Below are 15,839 nucleotides of genomic sequence, written 5' to 3'. Positions count from 1 at the left end.
TTCCATATAAAGCGACACTCCAAACATACACTTTCAAAAATCTTTTCCTGACATTTAAATTCATTTTTGATGTAAACAAATTATATTTCTTACTGAAGGCTCGTTTAGCTTGTGCTATTCGGCATTTTATATCGCTCCTGCTTCGTCCATCTTTAGTAATTTTACTTCCCAAATAACAAAATTCTTCTACCTCCATAATCTTTTCTCCTCCTATTTTCACATTCAGGGGTCCATCTTTGTTATTTCCACTACATTTCATTACTTTTGTTTTGTTCTTGTTTATTTTCATGCGATAGTTCTTGCGTAGGACTTCATCTATGCCATTCATTAAGGTGCTATATCATTAAGGTTATATTATTAATAAGTTGTATATATTATGCATATTTAATGTTAATTATAAGAGGTTAGCGAGCGTAATGGGAAACATCTTCACTTTTCCTTTTAAGAGTGGCATGGATTCTTATAACTTCTGAAAATGTTTATGTTTTTTTTGTTATGGTAATGGCACCCAAATTAATTATTTCATTGACAGACCATTTATTTAACCACCTGGTAATAAGTAAAGAATAATTAATGAATATTAAATAATTCCAATGAAAATGAAATTTACACTTAATGGGAATGTCTTTTTAATTCTGTCAAAGATCTCTCAACTATGCTCTCTTGTTCTTAGTGACACAAGTTTTGCTCTATGATTTCAGCTAAAACACCCACATGGTCTGACAATGCGGCTTACGCCACATTGACTCGCCGCTTATGAGTAGCCAATTTTTCCCTTGACCTCTAAGGTGGCCTGAGTTCTGCACCCCCCCCCCTCCAAGAGCTGGGCAGTCAAACATCATATGTTCGTTCGACTGGACCTCCCTGCAGATGCACAGCTGCCAGGCGGAACCAAAACAAATATTGGTTCAACTTCGCGGGGTTGGAGAGCACCTGGGCACCTGTTTTGTTTTAAAAACAAAAGAGAGGCATACCAGCCCCCCCCCCCCCGAATCTTGTATAAATCTATATAAGGACCTTCCCTTAGTTGTGGTGTACCATTCTTGCTGCCATGCATTCATCGCGAGGCTGTAAAGCCTCCTCCTCATGTGGGAGATGGGCAACTGAACGAAATTTAGAACCAGTCCATTGTGGTCACTGTTCTGCTCTGGTACAGGCCCGGCTCAAAACCGCATCCCAAATACCTCAGCCTCCCTGCCTCTTCGCAACTTCCACTTGGCCACCCGAACTTTCACCACTAAATAGATTGGGAGAGCCTTTCCCAATATGGTGGTAGCCTCATAGGAGGTTGTTTTAAAAACACCATTGCATACTATTAATGCTCTGCACTGGGCACTCCTGAAATTCTGAATAAGTGCTCGATTTTTGTCCAACCTATACGCCCTAATGGACTCAGCATAAGAGGCCATACTTTCAGACACCTTGGTACACCATATACAAATGACGACCTGTCAGCCCGTAATCCTCCTAAGCTTGTGCGTCACAGAGACGGCGTCCGCTGCTACTTGCCTAATTTGGTTGCTAAACAGCAACTTCTCATCAAAGAAAACAACTAGGTACTTATGAACTCTAACTCGGCTGATTACATAGCCTTTATATTTAATGTGGGGGTTACGACTGTATGATAATTCGTCTGCATCCTTGAGAAGCATAAACTTCATCTTGGGCACAAAAATTTTTTAATTTTGCTTGTCCATCCAGCCTTCTGCGGTCGATAAAGCCGCCTGCGCCTGGTCTTCTAGCTGCGGTCGTGAATTGCCATGAACTAACAGGAGACAGTCATCGGCGAAAGCCTGGGCCGTGACCCTTTCTGGAATGTCAGTCTCAAAAATCTGTCATACACCAGGTTTCACAGCTGGGGACCAAAAACAGAACCCTGCGAGCTTCCCCTGGTGATGGACTTAATGCATATGTAGTGTATATTACAGTAGTATAGTACAGTATATGAGTATATTATTGTAGTGTAGTTGTGTAATATACTCTACACATATGCAGAGTATATTACTTGTTATATATATTGCCATGTTTATGAAGGGATCTTTTTTTCTATGGCAATGTAAGACCCCCCCTCCCCCACCATTGATTCTAGCACCAAAGGCGTACTAAACAAATTGTAAGTGGCAGATATTTTAACATTAACTATAAACTGATTTGGCACCATCTGATTTCATCTGTTCACAAAATTGAAATATTGGCTGGCTATTCAGCACTTGAGAAATAATGATGAACTCATGAATGGAGGCAATGAATGGATGGATACTTTCTTTGATGGCACTCTTCCTTAAAGAGGGAGTAGAGAAGGTGGTGTGATGATACGACAAGTGCTCGAATTTGAGCATAGACTATGCTAAGAAATAATATAAGTATGTATTTTCCATTTGTGTATAGTTAATGTTTTTCAATTTATTTTTAATATTTGACTGGAGGTAAATTTATATTATAAATAGTATTTGACTTGGTATTTTTATGTTAATACTTTTCATACTTTTACTTTATGTAATACTTTTCATCCACATTAGTATATGTGTCTAATTAGAAAAAACTGCCCCCAACAATTTCAACTTAAGTGTAGTTCAAAGTATCAGCACTATTTCCATTGAAATAGAATGCAAGAGTGACCTAAATCTCTTGAAATTGGCCATAAACTTCATTAAATAGATGATCGTAATGTTTAGTTAAATTAGTCCTTGAGAATCACAGCCGAATACACTGATAAGAATAGTATGTAAGTTATTATTTTTTTTTCGTTTATTTGCATAATTCTTATTTATTATTATTTATGTTGCACATTATCTATAGCGATCTAATTTATTAATTGATAGAATGCTTATTAATAAAAATAATATACGAGTGTATTAGTCTGAGAATTGAAACATTATAAAACATTTTCTGATAATTTTAAATTTATTCTTTTTAAACAACTTATCTCTTTCAAGTATAGTGATTTAAACTTTTATTTTTATGTACCATATAGTACATTTTTTATTGTTAGTTATGTATAAAAGAAAATAGTGAAAAAAGTGGTGATTGACATCACTGTTTTTTAACCACAAAAAAAATGTTGAAAAATAATGTAGTGGCATTAAATCACTTTGTTTTATTTTTCAGTTAAACCCATTGTTACTTTAATATTGGTAATGCATTAAAAGCATGTAATGATAGACTATCTACATACAGAACGAAGCTCAGATTTAATCCCATTCCAAATTAAATTATCAATTTGATTATTTTTTTCTCAGTTTGTGAAGAGAATACTATTATGTTTATTGTATATAATATATATAATAAAACAGTATTTATATACTGTATGTATATAATATATTCATACATATATAAACAATATTATGTTTCTCTGTGTAACGTTTTTATCAATATGTAAGATTCTCCGAGGTATTGAATCAAAAAAGGTTTTCTCCGAGGTATGTGAATATTATCGAAAAATTTTTTAATATGTTTAAAAAACATAAATACGTTAATATTAATATATTTGTGAAAAATTCCTTTGTACTTTTATAATCTGTATAAAAATGTTATCATTTCAATTATTACATTTGTGTAATTTTATAGTTACATTTACTAATTTACATTAAATTGTAAAACCAATTGTTTTTTTTTATTAAAATGTTAATTCTTGTGATTGGTCTATTGTAAGTTAAACCTAAGCTTTTGAACTCATACTCTGCACTTATAGGTCAGTTTTAAGTAGTTTGGTTTGTATATGTTTATATTATGTGATAATCACATTATTAATAAATTCATTCTAGGTTTTAAAGGCAATAAGAGTTGAAGCTGTATTTTTTAATTATTATCATATGAAAAAAATATATTTTTATCAAACAAAAATTTTTTATTAAGGTTGCCGTATGAAATAGTAAATAAAAAAAATGCATTTATTTATTTGTGCAATAAATGTTTGTGAGAAATATCAATTAACTAAGTTTGTTATTAGAATAGAACAATTATTTTATTTTTGTTTTGTTTATGTTTTTAATAGTAATCAGCACCATGGATCAGATAACGCCTAAGGAGGTTAAGATCTTGGAGACTGCTGATGATATTCAAGAACGACGTGATCAAGTTTTAAGTCGTTACAGCGACTTTAAAACTGAAGCACGTAATAAACGAGAAAAACTTGAGGACTCAAGACGTTACCAAGTATGATTTGTTGTTTATTTTATTATTACTAAAATGATCAACTTTGTTTCTGGCTTTGTGCCAGTAATGCTATTTCAAAAATTTTAAATGTAATGAATGTGTTAATGAGTAATGAATTGCTTTTAGGTTTGCTGTTCCAATTGTCTTTATGAGGTTATGATTCATCATTTGTTTTACAAATTTTTATTTTGATGAGGTCATTAAATCTAAAATTAAGAAAATTTTCACTATTTTTTAAGACATTTTATATACATGAATACATGTCATTCTTTTCATATTTAATGCAGCTTGAAGAAGATAAGTTGTCAGTTGTAATTGTTATTATTGTCATGTACTAAGAATCATTAAACTAAAGCCATATAACTAATTGGAGAGTAAAAGTAGTAATTTTATAATGTCTGGGAAAGCCTTTCATTTATTAAGAAATCCTCATATAAAATTCATGTTTACATTTCATGTAACAATCAGATTTAATCTTTTTAAATGTTATGTTCTTTTTTGAGATGTTATGTGACTTAAAAGTTAAATTAATTTTTATACATTAAAGTTATTGAATATAGTATTGGGATTTATATACCTACTTGGGAGATTACATAATATTCTGATTGACCTTCAAATATCCCTCGGAATTCAGTTAATAGTAATTTTTTTTTATCTTCAGTCATTTGACTGGTTTGATGGAGCTCTCGAAGATTCCTAACTAATGCCAGTCATTTCATTTTGGTATACCCTCTAATCCTACATTCCTAACAATTTGCTTACATATTCCAAACGTTGCCTTCTCACACAATCTTTCCCATTTACTTGTCCATCCAGTATCAAAGTGACTATTCCAGGATGCCTTAAGTTGTGGCCTATAAGTCTGTCTCTTCTTTTAGCTATATTTTTTCAAATGTTTATTTCTTTATCAATTTGCCGCAACACCTCTTCATTTGTCACTTTATCCACCCATCTGATTTTTAACATTCTTCAATAGCACCACATTTCAATAGCTTCTAATCTTTTCTTCTCAAGTACTCTGATTATCCAAGTTTCACTTCCATATAAAGCAGTGCTCCAAACATATACTTTCAAACACTTTCCTGATGTTTAAATTAATTTTTGATGTAATCAAATTATATATGTGATTGAAAGCTTATTTCATCTGTGCTGTTTGGCATTTTATATTGCTCCTGCTTTGTCCATCTTTAGTAATTCTACTTCCCAAATTACAAAATTCTCCTATCCTCACAATCTTTTCTCATCCTACTTTTATATTCAGAGGTCTATCTACTTTAGTATTATTATTAATAATAGGATTTTTTTATCTTCAGAATTACCATGCAGTCTTTTAGATATCTTTACTTACACGGAGCTGAATCAGTCAAAATAAAAAAAAAATGGTTTTTTTATATAAATGTTTTAAACTTTTATTTATTTTAATCCTTAACCTTATTGAAATCTTCTACCAAAATACTTAATACCAGAAATGTAGAAATCTCTTGACATTATTTAATGGATTTCCTACACTTTTTTTTTATTTTTATGAAAGAAAAAATTATCTTCTAATTTTTACTCTTATGAATCATATATATGTAAATAACAGAACATGACTGGACATTGATTAAATTTTACATGTGAAAAAGTTTTTTTTTTTTTGTTTTAAGTTTTTAGTTTTTAAGTTCCTTTAAAATACTACTTAATATATTTATGCAGTTTTCTATCAACACTGTTAACAAAGCTTACCAGATTGAATATAATACTAAAATGAAGTTTAGTCTGTTTTCTAAATTTCATTCATTGGAACCATTTAATTATTTACAAAATAAGATTTATTTGGTTCTGTATGAAGAATGGTGCTGTAAAATTTGATATTCTGTTAATTTAAACCTTATTACTTACCCAGTAATGGAATTAGATGAATATGTGTTTACAACACAAGTTTAACTTTAGTTGTATTAATACAGTGTTAAAACAATCATGTAGATCTAACAGTTCCTCAGTTTTAAGTAAAAATTGATAGTAAACAATAGACATATCATTCTAATTTTTTTTAATGATTTTGCCACGTAAGCTTGAAGCTTGTCCATGGCATATGGAAATGTAATTTTATAGCATATGTAAAGTGCATTGTCTGACCAGGATTCGAACCCGGGACCTCCAGATGAAAGGCCAAAACCGTACACTCCGCCATGGAGATTAGGGGATGATAAAATGTTACAGATTATTTTTTTATTCTCATTTAATGAATACTAGTGAAAAGGTCTTTAATAGTATTGGGAATTACTGTATATTCACTGCCATTATGTCGTTTAATGTTTGAATGTATTGTGTACCAAATCATTGTTGGTTTTGAATTCTAAATATTTATGTAGTTAAGAAAATATATGTGATTCAGAAGGAAAGGGAAATAATTTGGGAACTGATTTTTGAGTTTGAAATAAAGAAAAAAGTACATTCAGATATATGTCCAAAAACGCTTTATTATTTAGTTACAGCTTGGGTGAAAAATATCCTGATTTAGGGGTGTTGAATATTCAACATTATTTGTAAATAGTACTTTTTTCTTCATATCTCGAAATGAAGTCATACTGAAATTTTAAGGCATTATATAATGGGTAAACTTGATGATTTCTTTTGGTTTTAACTTGAAAAATTGAATAAAATGGGTCCCAGAACTATATTTTTTGTATTTTCATGATATTCAACATAAAACCAGAAAAATTTGGTGATGAAAAAACTTATTTTATTTAAGGATTCAATTGCTCATATTATAACTTTGTTAAATGATTAATATATGCATAAATTATATTATATTATTAATTTAATTCTGAGAAAATAAAGTCCATAAAAAAAACACATTTATTTTTAAAAACAAAACTTAAAAGTTATTTATAATGGGTATTGGTGGCATTAAATTTTTAGAAAAATTAAAAAAAAAAAGTGGGAAGGGTGGTTTTTGCCTTTTTTAATTTTTTTATAGTAATCGTAGCAAATTGAATTTAATGCGATGAAAGTATTTATTAATTTATTAAAAATTCTAAATTTTTAAGTCGATCAGATTTAGGGATGATGAGATATTCAACATTTAAACAGTTTTTGTTCCCATATCTCGAAAACCCCTTTACAAAAAAGTTGAAATATGAGTGTATATATTCCAGCTTTAATTTGATTTCCAAACCCATCAAGATAGGAACATCACTACCTTTTTTTTTTTTTTGTAGTAACTTATAATTTTTTAGCCTGGTTGAATAGCACTGCACCAAATTGGGCCAACTTATTCAAATGAATAATTACTTAATAAATAAACGTAAAAACAGGGAATTGAAGGGACTCTTAATTAAAATATACATTTTTTTATAGATTAATTTTAAGATTAAAAATACAACTGTGTCTAGTATTAATGTAAAAGATGTGGTGGTACCTTTTTCAAAAAAGGGGATGCCATGGGACCCAATTCAAGAATTGAAAATTATTTTTTGAGTTTTTGTAATTTTTGATATGGCTATCTGTTTTTCAAGTCATGGCAGTTATTAAAAATATTACATGTAGTTGTCAATCAAGGGGGTTTGAATGGAACCCTGAATTTTTTATTAAGAATTTGATTTTTTTCACAGTTCAATTTTTAGTATTGAATAATTTTTAAGGTTAAAACATTATTTGATCATTGGGACCAAATTGGACCCAAACCTTTTCACATTTGTAGGTCAAATCTACTTCCTGTATCCAATTGGCCTTGCCAATAAAAACACAATTTTTGCTATTATTATTAATAATGATTATGATTATATTTAATGATAATATTCACAGTTTTGATTCTTTTTATAGACTTTATGAAATCAATTTTCTCTGAATTAAATCTTCTACAAGTTTTGATAATAAAATTTATACATTTATTAGTCATTTAACAAATTTATTGTACTTTTTGTACAATAATTAATTTTAACAAATTAAATGTACAAAATTTTTTGTATCTTTTTGTCACTAAATTTTCTAAAGTTGACGATAAAGAATTTTCATATATACGTTACAATATACTTTTTTCCTTATTTCAAGCTTTAGAATCAGTTCTCAAATTATTTGCCTTTCTCCTAGATCACTCTATATATTCTATAAACAGCCTGTACCAAAGGACAGCTCGTGTCAGATTTTTCTGACTTACTCAACAAATGCATTATAGAAAAATGGAATAGTTTTCAAAGTAAGCGTTTTTTAAATTTTGTGTAGGGTTTTCCTCTGGTAAAAAAAAGGTATTTTTTGTGAATACTTGCTAAGGGTTAATTTTCATGGATGAGAATTACAGCAAATAAATTTTAAATAACTACTATTTTTTTTTTTTTTATCTGGTTGATACTATGGATAATTCAATCAGGTTATAATGAATGCCTTTTTTCTGTAAGAACAGTTTCTCAAAATTTTCATAGCCCTCTCTTTACTTGCTGAAGTAGAGCTGCCTTGATTTGGGATTTAATTAAACTTATTTATTCCACAAGATTTATGTATTATAAGATATATGTATATGTATAATTAATTCTTAGTCTGTTTGTGTGCACACATCCTCTGATGACCCCTGTGGATTCTAAAAATTATGATTTTCTGATAACCACAAATTTTTTTTATAAATAGCTAATGTTTTTTTTTAAATCTTGCTTAATGAAACCTTTGTTTTCATATTCTTTGTTTGATGCCAGCTGTATTAATCTACAGTTAAATGAAAGCAGATCAAATCAATCAAAAGTGTAATATTCCAGTCCTTATGTTTATTAAAATCTTGTTTTTCAACATTTATTATTGGATTGGTATAATTTTTGTCTTGTAATTTTTTATAATTATTTAACTTTCAGTGTTAATATGCAATTTAAAATTCAATTTTTGGCTGAAAAAATGCTATGCTGTTGAAGAAATTAAAATAATGTCTGTTTATCCTGCTTCCTTGCTTGTTGAGATGGAATTTGGAAATATCATCCAAATTTTTATTTTTCAAAGGTTTACTTAAATTATATCACTTACTATTTTGTTCTTGTTTTGATCTACATTACTGATTCCTAGTACCTGATTGAATAGTGTTTGCCCCATGTTAGTTTAAAAAATTATTCAGTATACATTTTTTTCCAGTATTTTAAACGTGATGCAGACGAATTGGAATCATGGATTTACGAAAAATTGCAAGCAGCTTCAGATGAAAGCTATAAAGATCCAACAAACTTACAGGTATGTTTATTATATTTTAATATATATTAGATTTAATTTCTACAAAAGTTTTTGTATTAATAGGTGATAATTTTATTTTCAACACTAAAGAGACTATTCACAATTACATAATTTTTATTATTGTTCAAGTCTTTCTAATAGTTATCATTAAAGTAAGTAAATTTTTATTTTGTACAAAAAGTTCCCTAATGGAAGTTTTCCATATTCTTAGAGGAAGATTTAAAAAAATGAAAACTACATTGTCTATGAATAATTAAATGTTTTTTGTCACTTTTATTGTTTAGTATTGGGTTGTGTTAGCGTAATGTGTATGCTACATCATTCACGTATATGAGGATGTAACTCTGATGTTCACATTAATTTATTGTGAAAATTCAAAAAGATTATTTTGAAAATTTAAAGTTTAAAACAACTCTCAGATCTATAAAAAGTCTTTTCGCAATCAGTAGTATTCGCTTTATATTGATTTCTGTACATTCCTTTTTTTTATTTCTTATTTTTTATAAAGAAGATATAGAAAAAACCAAGTTATTCCACATTTAAGAGAGTCTTGGCACATGCTTGGTTCCAGTTGTAGATCATTTTTCTTGATTCCTTGTTTACTTTAACCAAGAAGTAGGTTTCTCACAGTTTAGTTTCCTATATTTTATTTATTTATTTGTTATTATTAATTGTTAATTTTATTTTGTTGTTTATTTTATGTATATATGCTTGTGTGTGTATGTGTGTTTTTATTGTTGAATTAGAAGTAATTTTTAATTCTCACAATATTTTATATTATCGCTAGGATTATCATAATTGATTTGAGTGTTATTTTCTGCCCTAACTAGCAAGCATTGTCACTTAACATTTGAAGTTAATGCATTTTGGAGTACTTCCATTCTCAAAACCGAGTAGTAAAAGTAATTGAGAATGGAAGTACTCCAGAATGCGTCAGCTAAGAATGTGACAATGCTAGGAAGTGCAAAAAATAACACTCAGATCAAAGTAATTTTTGTTTGTGCTATTATCATAATATGTGTTATATTTTTCTTAAGAGAATCTTGATTATAATTGTTTATAATTCAGATAGTGCTTGATCTTGTGATAGATAAATTTATGATGATTCATGGAAAATCACTTAATGCTTGCCGTATAATTGTCACCTTAGAGTAGAGTATTGGCATCTTATTTGCAAACACTACGATTCCGTTAGGTGGCATAAATTTTCCATACCTCATTTTTGTAGTTTTTGTGATGAGGCATTGGTATGATAAATCCTTATTTATTTTATGCATATATATGCATTATATCACATGTGAGTAATCTTTTGATAGTTTTTTTTCATATTAGAATTTATTGTTTTATGTCAATGTAGGATTTTTATACTTGACACCTGTGTAAATCCTGTTGGTTTTTCTGGTTGTGTAATTTTATTTTATCAATTATGTGAAAACCATCTACATTTTCACCTCAGATTCTTATTTTACATATTATTGCATGTTTGTGGCTTAATCAGGATATTGAGAGATTAACAATTTGAGAATTTTTATGTAATTACAATTTTTTAGTTTAGTTTAACTCAGTAATGATAAAAATTACAATAATAATAATAACAAATACAAGAACTGTTAATAATAATAATAATGATTACATACAAAATAGAATTTAAAGTAAAGTCAGGATTTATTTACAGGCAGTCAAATCATGCCAAGAATTCAGTTCAGTTGACAAAAGACATTATAATGACTGCTAATTTTACACCTCCAACAACTGGTATTGTATTACTATGAAGATAAGTCTAAAGTTCTTTCGATGCAAATACCTTTCCTGTTCACCAAAAAAATTATTTTGCAGTTTATGAATGGATTTAACACTTCATCCCTTTCTCTAATTGTTCATAGTAACTCACCAGACAACCTCCTATAGTCCCCCACTGACCTCACTGGATTACTCGTGACATCACTTTAATTGTGTTGATCTTGTACATACTAGATATTTGCTCCTTCATTGACTCGCATAGCAACTCCTTGCAGAATACTCGCTTCTGATGGTAAGTTGTCTTTCCTTGAGTATTTACATTCTATGTTCTTGACCTGCAGAATCACACCCAACTTGAAGCATGAGAATGCCCATGAATTCCTACAGTGATCCGGTAATTCTTCTCGTGGAACAACATCTGTTGAGGGTATGCCAGTGGGAAGTATTATAAAGAACAATTGTTAAAGGAACCTGTTAGCCTTAGAAAAAGGATTCCTTCTGGATTCTGTCCATTATATTTTCTACTTCTTTAATCTTAATTGGCAGGATCCATTATACTGGACTTGTTATAATATAATGTATGCTTTTTGTTTTCTATTACAGATTTATTTTTAAATTACATTTACTTTCTGGCATTATCTAGTTCCCTGATTTTTTCTCCATTCTTCACTGTGACTTCAGTGATAAACCTTTCTTGCATTTTTTTTTTAAAGTACTCGGATTACTGGGATTTTGTGTACTTGCAAGAAACAAGTTCATCTTTTACCACCAGAAATATGGCGAGTTTATTAAACCACAGATTGTAGTTTTTGTTTTATTTAATACTTCAAAATCTTCAGTTAGTCTAAATCATCATTTACATGTTGGCAGTAGTCTTGGAATTAAAATAGATCAGAAGTAAGAAAAGGACTTATTTTTAAACTCATTGTTATCTATCTCTATCTCTATCTATGACGTAATATGACCCATGTAAGAAGTCTTGAATTATATTTTGATTCATCATTGACAATCTTTTGATCTGCTGGAAAATATATATCAAATCAGTATTAAGTGAAAGGAGGTTATGTTTAAATTAAAATAATCATATATCATTTGAAATTAAACTTAAAACAATAAGTTAAATAAATAATTTAATTTACGTTAAAACTTTATTTTTATTTTTTTTTTACAGGCAAAAATTCAGAAACATCAGGCATTTGAAGCAGAAGTGGCTGCTCACAGCAATGCTATTGTGACTCTTGACAATACTGGCATGGAAATGATAAATCAAGGTCACTTCAATTCAGAACTTATCAGCAAGAGACTTGGTACTTATTTTAATTTAAATTCCTAGTACTCATAATAATTTTATTATATTCTTTGATTTATTGTAAAAAAAAAGAAAAAACTTTTGAGAATAGTAAAAAATATGCTCCAGAATTGGGAACCAATGATGAATTGATAACTAATCTATCATGACCTCATGTATCAAGAATGAATGAAAATACAGTGATTGAGTGCCTTCTTCATAGAGTATGTGTATTTTCCCCATTGAAGATTTGCAGGTATGATGTTTTCTCTCACTTTCCTTGATAAAATATATTTTGAAATTCAATGGAGAATTTGTATCATTACAACGGTATCAAAATTACATTGAATTTTTAACTGTCAAGTTTCTTTTCAATATTATGACTGGTAATGAGAGTTAAGTGTAACACAACCCAAGGCAGAGACTGGAATATCATTACAAATCAGATTAAAGTTGTTAAAAAAAATTCAAAATGCAATATTTGACTTTTTAAGAGCTTTCGAATTGTTTTTTCTAAAATGGAGTTCAAAGCATGTCTACTGGATAGTTATCATGCCTACACGTCTCCAGACATCAGGAGGGGATTATAATAATAATTCTTTTAAGTGCATTGTGATCTTGAAACAATTTTTAAAATATGTCTGTTGATTCAACAGAACCAGTTTGTTGTAGCATAGTAATTGCTAATCATACTTTCTAAAAATAACCCTTGATTTTCTGGGAAAAAAATGAAATTTGATCCCTTCCCCATCTAGCAATTTCCGCTTACTTCCTAAATTCAAAAAGAAATATCAAGAAGACTTCTTTGACTGCAGATGATGTGAAGCTAGCAATGCAGCCATGAATCAATATATAGCCTGATTTTTCATTTTCAGCTTTCATGAAAAATCTATTACATCATAAAGATTTATCCAATTTAATCCTCATTATAACCAATAAGTTCATGGATTTTAAATCATTAAATTACATTTTTAGCCATTTTTATTTTTATTTTAATACTTCTTTGCTTTTAAATTAATAAAACATATGTATTATTTTTTAGTCCAGCCTCTTATACAAAGTCATCATAAACGAATGGTGGGGAGACCTGAATTAAATAAAAATACTTATTTATATTGTTTTATTTGTCAAATTCTTCATCACTAGTAGTTTTCATACATAATCAATCGATTTCAATATGTGCACCATATGTTGCTCAGGAAGTGTCCAATCTGTAATCAGTTTTTAGTCATTATATCATATCTTCTGTTATACTTGTTATTGCTTCCTTAATTCTTTCCTTTAAGTGATTCAGGTCACGTAATTTTTTCGAGTAAACATTGAAGATGTTGGCATTTCCCCCACAGGTGGAGATGCCAGCAGCTGGTGTTAGTCTTCAAACTGGGAGGGACCCAGAGTTACCCTCCTTGTACCGGCCACTGGCTATGATAGATGCTCTAGCGAAAGATATCCGAAGTTGGGGAGAGGGTGGTTGGACTCTGCCAGCCAATACAGCTTCTGGAAGGAGAGGTCTGCCATTAATGCGATGGACGCAGTGTGCCATGTTGCAGAGAGAGCTGCAAAGAGGAGCTGAAGGGCAGTGTGCATGCTCATCACTCTTGCTGTGAGAAATGCATTCAACTGCATTTCTCACGTTGCAATAATGGTGTCGCTAGTGGAGTGTGAAATTCTGCTGTACTTCTGACAGATGATCAAGTCATATCTAATTGGGCATACGCTTGTTTACTACCTGGAAGATAGAACAACAATTGAGCATAATCTATACAGAGGAGTACTGCAGGGGGTCGGTCCTCAGACTGACTCTCTGGGTGTTGTCTTATAATGGGGTCTTTCACATCCCCCTTCCACTGGGAGTGACTCTGGTAGGTTACACTGATAACCTCAATTTGGCGGTAGAGATTGACACTTTGCGAGGCTACCGTTAAGATATGTGATGCTTATCAAGCCATTAAAGAATTGGATTGGGGGGCCTCACACTTGACCCTGATAAAACAGAAATGTTGGCAGTTTCTTTCGCCTGAAGCTGAGACTCACCTCTGAGGGAAAACAGATCGAAGCCAGACCTGTGATTAAATACCTCGGGGTCTGGATTGATATGAGGCTTCGGTTTGGAACATAGGCCATAGAGTCCTACCCAACTGCGGTGGCCCAACCCAGTTGCAGAGAAGACTGCTGGCAGGAGTTGCATACTACATGATGTACGGGGCTAAATTGTGAGGTAGCGTCACTAAGTAAGCGAAATCGCTTACTTAGCATCTCTTTTCCCTGAGCGGGATGTTTGAAATTCTGCAGGGTTGCCAACTTTGTTAATATGTGTTCGCTTTGAATATTATTTATAATAATTAATTCAAAGGTTGGTACTGCTGTTGTGTACCGGTCGGTTTGAATTAAATAAATAAATAATATTTAAAGTAAAAAAAAACCAGGTCGGCTAGGGATCGAACCGAGTCACGGCGAGACGCGACTGACTGAGATTTATTTCGCCATAAGTACCCGGATAAACCAGCTCCTGATAAAACATCAGTATTAATGTTAGTAGCAAAATTTAGAGAAACCGGTTCTGTTAATAACAAGGAACACAAAAGATCTGCGTCAGTGTTGAATACAGATACAGTCACTGAAATCAAAGACCGATTACTCGCCTCGCCAAATAAATCGATCAGACGTTAGTCTGCTGAAATTTATTTGTCTAAATCAACTGTTCATCGGGCGACCAAACGATTACAATTACGACCTTGTCGCATTCAAACGGTTCATCGACTTCTTGAGCCCGGCAAAGAAAAACGGCTACAATATTGTCAACGGTTCCGTCGATTTCTGCGTGAGGGAATTAACATTATGGATTCGTTATTTTTCACAGATGAAGCACGGTTTCATTCGGATGGCTACGTAAACAGCTAAAACAGTAGAATTTGGAGCGCTGAAAATCCCCAAGTTTACCACGAAAAACAATTACACCCGCAGAAGTTGGGCGTGTGGTGCGCGATATCGCGGAAGAAAATAACCTTCCCTATTTTTTCGAGTACACCATTAATACAGAATGATATCAGGATATTTTATTTCAGTTCATCGCATTCTGGGAAGAGGAAGACAGACACTGCTGGCTACATACAACATGACGGTGCGACATCGCACTACGCAGGTTCGTTCAAAAAATCAATTGATTTAAACCTTTGGAACCGCTATACGTCTTGTTGTCTATAACTATTTTATTTCCTTTGAACACAAGTGGATTTGTTCCGATCATCCCATTGATCGTCAAAGTTTTTCACTCCGTAGACGTTGTCTATTTTCTTACTTTTATCCGTTACGGCTAGATCCAAGAAATGTTTTGCACGAAAACCCAACGATTTCGGTGTCGATGGGTCTACAGGTTTGACGAACTGTTTTTCCGACGGCGGTGTTTTAAAGAGTCTTCTCGTAACCGTCGATGTCTCTTCCACCTCCTCCTTTTCACCCGCTCCCT

The 15,839-nt window shown here is 31.1% G+C and overlaps 1 protein-coding gene across 5 annotated transcripts in view; it reads left to right on the top strand.

Moving 5' to 3' along the window:
• alpha-Spec (alpha spectrin) overlaps positions 1-15,839 on the top strand; it is a 145,093-nt gene that overhangs the window by 14,225 nt on the left and 115,029 nt on the right. For all 5 annotated transcript variants that reach the window (XM_075371778.1, XM_075371781.1, XM_075371780.1 and 2 more), the window contains exons 2-4: positions 3,995-4,155; positions 9,250-9,345; positions 12,257-12,392. In XM_075371778.1, the coding sequence (XP_075227893.1) occupies positions 4,006-4,155; positions 9,250-9,345; positions 12,257-12,392 (382 nt within the window). In that variant the 5' untranslated portion in view covers positions 3,995-4,005. The remainder of the gene's footprint in view (positions 1-3,994; positions 4,156-9,249; positions 9,346-12,256; positions 12,393-15,839) is intronic.

This window comes from Lycorma delicatula, chromosome 7 (genome assembly GCF_047948215.1).
Source record: "Lycorma delicatula isolate Av1 chromosome 7, ASM4794821v1, whole genome shotgun sequence".
Classification (NCBI taxonomy): domain Eukaryota; kingdom Metazoa; phylum Arthropoda; class Insecta; order Hemiptera; family Fulgoridae; genus Lycorma; species Lycorma delicatula.
The sequence above is the reverse complement of the archived record's forward strand: the minus strand, read 5'-3'. Positions and strand labels throughout refer to the sequence as shown.